Raw genomic sequence first — 6,000 nt, 5'->3', positions numbered from 1 at the left:
CACTATCCCAGTTTTTCCCTCCCAACTTCACCCACAAGTTGTATAGTCCTTTCTAGAGTACCACTGCTGCATTTGTTCACTCTTTGTCCGTCCATTTCTGTGCCTGTCCTTCCCCTCCCAAAGTCAGATAAACTAACAAACACAAAAAGAAAAACAGCAACAAAGAAAAAAAAAACCTCTTGTTTCCATTTCCTGGAGTTTATTTCGACAAATACTTTATATGATCATATGCACATAGACATTGCACCATTGTAAGAACAAAGTATTTAAACACAAAAACAGCTTGGACAGTTTAATGTATTGTCACTGCCCTACAAAGGAAGGAAGTAGATGTGGAGTTTATCTGCAAGGGATTTTAGCCTCACCCCTTCTTGGAGTTGCATGATAAGCAGGTTGAGAGGTGGGGGGTGGGACTGGAGGTTTTGTTTCTTCACCATCTACTCAGGATAAGTTCCAGGACTGGCATTTTATTAACTGAAAGAACGGAAAACTGTGGAGAAATGACTCAGAGCAGAGTCGAACTCCAGAAATTCCCCATGGCTGGTCAGGAATGACATTCTTGTGGACCTCTGGGGCACACACCCCTCTCCTAGCCCCACATCACCCACGGGGAGACCTGCCGTGGTTGCCCCAGTTGGCGGCCGGGTCCCCTCCTCGAGGCGGCGCACCTCCAAGGGCGCCCAGCTGCGGACGCTGGATTTGAACCGAGCCAGTTCTCCATGGTCCCACCAGCTCCCCCGCTTTCTCCCGGGGGTGTAGGAAAGCCCAGGTCTCAGGTGAGAGACTAGGGGCGCGCGCCCTGATTTCCTTCACCGGCCTCGCCGAAGGGTGCCTCGACCTCCCTGTGCGCTCGGGGCGCGCGGGCTGGGCGGAGGGACACGCACGCCCGGGCGAGTGCGGCCGGCGGGAACGCCCTCCTGGGACGGGCCCGCGCGGTCCCAAGGTGCGGGCTGGGCCCGAGCGCCAGAGCGGAGGGCGGGGCAGGGGGCGGAGCCCGGGCGGGGCGTGCGCGTGCGTGCGCGAGCTGTCAGGCCGGCCCCGCCCCCTCGCGGCCCCGCCCCTCCCCTCCCCCGCTCTCCTGTGAGGGGCGGGAGCGCTGCGGCGGCCGCGGCTTCCTCGGGCCATTTTGCTGTGCGGCGACCGGGAGGAAGAACCTCCACCGAGACCCAGGGCCGGGAGTCGGAGGAGGCGGCGGTCGCGCGGGCAGCGGGCTGTCCGCGGTTGCGGGGCCTCGAGCGGCGAAGCGATCGCCGGTGACGGGCACTGGAGAGCTGCGCCCGCTGCGCGGGGCGCCCCTTCCCGCCCCCTGCACCATGAGCTGGGGCACCGAGCTCTGGGTGAGTGAGGGGCCGCGGCGGCCGGGGGGGCGTGCGGGGCGCCGGGCTGCGTCTCGCCGCGGTCCGGGGAGGGGGCGCTGCCCGGGCTCCGGGCGGAGACGAGGGGGCGCGCGGGTCCGGTTTCGGCGGCCTGGGAGCGGGCGCTGCTCCCGGCGCCCCCTCACTGGCCTTGGCGGGGCGGAAGGGGAGAGCCCGGTCAGCCCTGGAGTCTGGGGGATTGGCGTGGGTCCCGCTGGCCGGGGAGGGACTCGAGTCCGGTCTCCGTGCCGCCAGGCACCCCAGGCTGGCTGGCGGGCGGGCGGGCAGAGCCTTAATTCCCCCCCGGCGGTGCCCGGGGCCGCGGCGGGGCCGGGGGCGTGAGGCGGGGGTGGGGGGCGCTGCGCCTCGCTGCGCATTCCCGCGGGCGCGGGCCGGCTTCCCGGCTTCCCGGCTCCGTGCTCTGCGCTCTGCGCTCTGCGCTCTGCGCTCTCCGCCGGGCGCTGGCGCTCCTTCCTGGGGATGGGTGGCCTCGGCGGGCGCCCGGTCCCGGGCCTTGGGATTTGGGGTGCCAAGGTCGGGGAGGTGGATTCTCTCTGGAAGCGTGGACTCGAGACCGGGGGCGATCCGGGGTGCACTTGTTCGTGGCGGTAACTCAGGTCCCGAACTTGAGGGGGCTGCGGCGCCTCCCCAGTGAGGAAACAGAGTTAGGGGGCATCGCGGGGTGCGGGATTCCGTGAGGGCGCCCGGAGGAAACGATCTCCAAAGGAGGAAAGCTGGCAGCGCGGGGTCCTCCGTCCGGGTGCAGGTCAGACAGCAGCCTGGAGTCCAGAAGCTGCCGCTGGCACCGGCGGCGACCTGGGCTGCCGGGCCGCGCACACCCGCCCTCCTCCGGGACGGAGGCTGCCCCCGGCCTCCTCGGGGCTCGGGGCTGGGAAGGTGGGGACGCAGTCTCCATCTCTGCGCCGCCGAAGGGCGCTCACTTGGGCCAAAGGATGAGCCCGATGCGCGCTGACTGCGTTCGTGAAGGGTGTGGAAGGAGACCGTGCGGGGTGGGTGGTGCTGGGGCTGCCCCGGAGGAGGCCGCCGTGCCTCACTCACGTCAAAATAAAACAAGGTTAGGGCGATTTACGGAATTATGCATCCTCTCTGTTTTTTTTTTTTCTCTAATTGTTTTTACATAACCATTTCTTAGGGCTGAAGCAGCTACTGTTATTAATGCTACTAATGCCATACTGTTGTTAATGCTAAAATCCTGAGGGAGGTGGCTTCCTGAAATGAAGGTATTTTATAAACATCTGTGTAATGGGATCCTCATTCATCCAGCTCAGATCTCCCACTGATGTGTACACATAATTATCCTAGAAGTTTGAAATGTTTGCATACACCTCAGTGAGGCAGAAATCTACCCTTGTAAGTGCTGTTTCTTTTCCCTTCTGTTCTACTTCTTTGCATTCTTTTTAGGTTTCCTGAGATGGGAGGACAAAAAGTTTGGCATTTTTCTCCAATTTTTAATTTATTTTTTCTCCACTTGTTAAAATAGGAGGTTGGAATATGGTTTTTTGTTTGTTGTTTTTTTTTTGTGTGTGTGTGTGTACCAGTCTTAGGGCTTCGATTCAGGGCTGGGTCATTGGCCCTGAGCTTAAAACTAGCCCTCTACCTCTTGAACTACAGCCCTACTCTCAGCTTTTTGTCCATTAATTGGAGATAGGAGTCTCCTAGACCTTTCTGCCTGGGCTGGCTTTGAACCACAATCCTCAGATGTCAGTCTCCGGAGTAGTTAGGATTACAGGTGTGAGCCACCGGCAACCAGCTTTGAAGGTTGGAATTATGGGGAGAAAAACATCCCACAATATTTCTCTGACTTACTTAGCTAGGGGCTGAACACGGACTGACATTTCATAATGATGCAGGAGGTTGTGTAGGTAGTCTGGAAGAGGGTGGCCAGGGGAAAGAGTGACAAGATAGCTCCAGTCCCTGACATCGTTCTCTACATACTTCCTTTGGGAGTGGAGGGATGGGAAGGGAGGCAAAGATGAGAGTTGTTGAAAATAAGTAGGAACTGGAATTGATGATATGAAACCATAGCTGTCTCAGAATTATTTGCAGAGGTAGTAGGTAGAGGAAAGTGAAAGGGAGTTGGACCTGAATTGGAAATTATGGAAGCTGGGTGAGTGCTACAAGAGGGTTCATGATGCTAGTCCTTCTACTGTATAGGTGTGAAATTGTCTATAGTAAGAGTAAAGTGGCTGGGTGGTGCTGGTGGCTCACTCCTGTAGTTGCAGCTACTCTGGAGGCTGAGATCTGAGGATCATTGTTCAAAGCCAGCTGGGGCAGGGAAGTCCTTGAGACATATCTCCAATTAACTACCAGAAAACTGGAAGTAGAGTGGTGGCTCAAAGTGGTAGAGTGCTAGCCTTGGGCAAAAAAAGAGCTCAGGGACAGTTCCCAGACCCCTGAGTTCAAGCCCCACAACAAACCAAGAGGAAAAAAAAAAGAGTAAAATAGGGGTTTGGAGGCATGGCTTAGTTGGTAGAGTGAAAAGTCAATGAGCAAGTGTCAAGTCCCAAGTTTGAGGCCTGGTCTCTGACAGAATAATATATAAAAATAAGGAGTAATGGGAAGACATTAGGAGAAAGCTGTAAAGTATTTGAATTTTTTTTCCTTCTTGGTACTCTCTCCCCCCCCCCCCCCCCCCAGCTCCTCTTTGCTCCAGGCTATCCCTCTACCACTTGAGCCCCTGGCCATTTCCTGCTTTTTCTGTGATTAATTGGAGATAAGAATCTCAGGGACTTTCCTGTCTGGGCTGACTTCAAACTGAGATCCTCACATCTCAGCCCTTGGAGTAGCTAGGGTTATAGGTGTGAGCCACCAGTGCCCAGAGCCTGACTTTGAATTTTTTAATTTTTTTTAGTGGGTTTTGTTGCTTAAACTCTGAGCCTGGGCTCTGCCCCTGAGCTCTTCAGCTCAAGGCTAGTACTCTGCCACTTGAGCCACAGCATCACTTCCTGTTTTCTGGTGGTTAATTGGAGATACGAATCTCATGGACTTTCCTGCCCAGGCTGGCTTTGAACTGCTATCCTCAGATCTCATCCTCCTGAGTAGCTCCAATTACAGGCGTGAGGGTCCCCCCCCCAGCTGAATTTTTTTTGTGCTTGGTAAATTTATGAGGATGTATCAGTAGTTGTATATGTGTAAGTGAAGAGGGTTTTTTTTTTTGTTTGTTTGTTTTTGTGGGGTTTTTTGGTGATTATTTTGGAAATGGAGTCTAGTAAACTATTCTACCCTGGATGAATCACAACCTTTCAGGTCTCAGCCTCCTCCTGACTATCTAGGATTACAGGCCATCAGCCACCGGTGCCAGTTTATTTTATGTTTTTAGGCATTCCTCAGAGTGGACTTTTGCTTTTCAGTAGCTTATAGTTTCATAGAAGGAAAGAAGTGAGCACACTATATTCTACTACTAAAGAAAGTGCAGGGCTGGGAATGTGGCTTAGTGGTAGAGTGCTTGCCTAGCATGCATGAGGCCCTGGGTTCGATTCCTTAGTAGCACATAAATAAAATACGTGAAATTAAAAAACAAAAGTGTAAAGCTTGAGATTGAAGGTGAAATGCAAAGCCAGATGTCTGTTTTCAGTTGCCTATTTATCTTATTAGTAGTCTTCAAGACTGTAAAATCGGGGCTGGGGATATGGCCTAGTGGCAAGAGTGCTTGCCTCCTATACATGAAGCCTTGGGTTCGATTCCCCAGCACCACATATACAGAAAACGGCCAGAAGTGGCGCTGTGGCTCAAGTGGCAGAGTGCTAGCCTTGAGCAAAAAGAAGCCAGGGACAGTGCTCAGGCCCTGAGTTCAAGGCCCAGGACTGGCAAAAAAAAAAAAAAAACTGTAAAATCCTCACACATCTAGAGCCATGAAGGATATGAAGCTGAAGAACAAATACCCATTTCTCTCGTGGTCAGAGGCTTGGACGTGTGCAGCACTGGGAAGCCCTGCGGACAGCTGTGATTGAAGGTTTCTGCAGCATGGCTTTGGGATTGGGCACATGTGTAATGAGGTAATGATGGTGCCCTAAACCTCACTTGGCAGCGAGGTGCTTGTAAATGGACAGACTGCTATGGTTTGGGTAGCCGAGAGAGAGCTTTGTGTAACAGGTGGACCTTCACAGATACAATCAGAATTTACACAGTTTCAGACTTGAGTATAACTACCAAGAGTTAACAAAACCGCCGGTTTTAAACTTGTATTAAAGACCTGATGTCCTGCCACATCCTGCTTTGTGGAGGGAGTGAAACCTACTTCCTCCCCCTCGTCCTAGTCCTTCTCCTCCTTTGAAAATCTCCTTTGTAGGAATACCTGTTTAGACTCTAGGACATTTTTGAGAAATTGTAAAATGTCAGGAAGATATCATGAAAGTATAACAAATGAACTCAAGGGCCATAATTTGTATTAACTTGATTGAATCTGTTTATGTTTTCCTTGGAATTGCTATTTTTGTAGCAGAGGATTGTAACTGAATAAATAGCTACTTTTAAGTGATTAGATTATAACATTATATCTCCATGACTGTCCATAACCTTGCCTTTAATCAATTTTAAAAATTTTGCCTGAATGGTAACTATGTATAAGACTCCAGTCTGAGTTGTGTTAAGAAACATTATAAGTACAGAAGAACACCTCCTTATT

The 6,000-nt window shown here is 52.7% G+C and overlaps 1 protein-coding gene across 9 annotated transcripts in view; it reads left to right on the top strand.

The window, feature by feature from the left end:
* Positions 1–1,115: 1,115 nt before the first annotated feature.
* The window catches only part of Fnbp1 (formin binding protein 1), a 107,358-nt gene continuing 102,473 nt past the window's right edge, over positions 1,116–6,000 (top strand). For 7 of the 9 annotated variants that reach the window (XM_048344823.1, XM_048344876.1, XM_048344868.1 and 4 more), the window contains exon 1: positions 1,180–1,337. In XM_048344823.1, the coding sequence (XP_048200780.1) occupies positions 1,314–1,337 (24 nt within the window). In that variant the 5' untranslated portion in view covers positions 1,180–1,313. Of the gene's footprint in view, positions 1,338–6,000 lie in introns of all 9 variants that reach the window. The other 2 variants (XM_048344894.1, XM_048344884.1) reach the window with 1 other exon arrangement.

Source organism: Perognathus longimembris, chromosome 1, assembly GCF_023159225.1.
Source record: "Perognathus longimembris pacificus isolate PPM17 chromosome 1, ASM2315922v1, whole genome shotgun sequence".
In the NCBI taxonomy this organism is placed as follows: Eukaryota; Metazoa; Chordata; class Mammalia; order Rodentia; family Heteromyidae; genus Perognathus; species Perognathus longimembris.
This window is presented reverse-complemented; position numbering and strand designations above follow the sequence as displayed.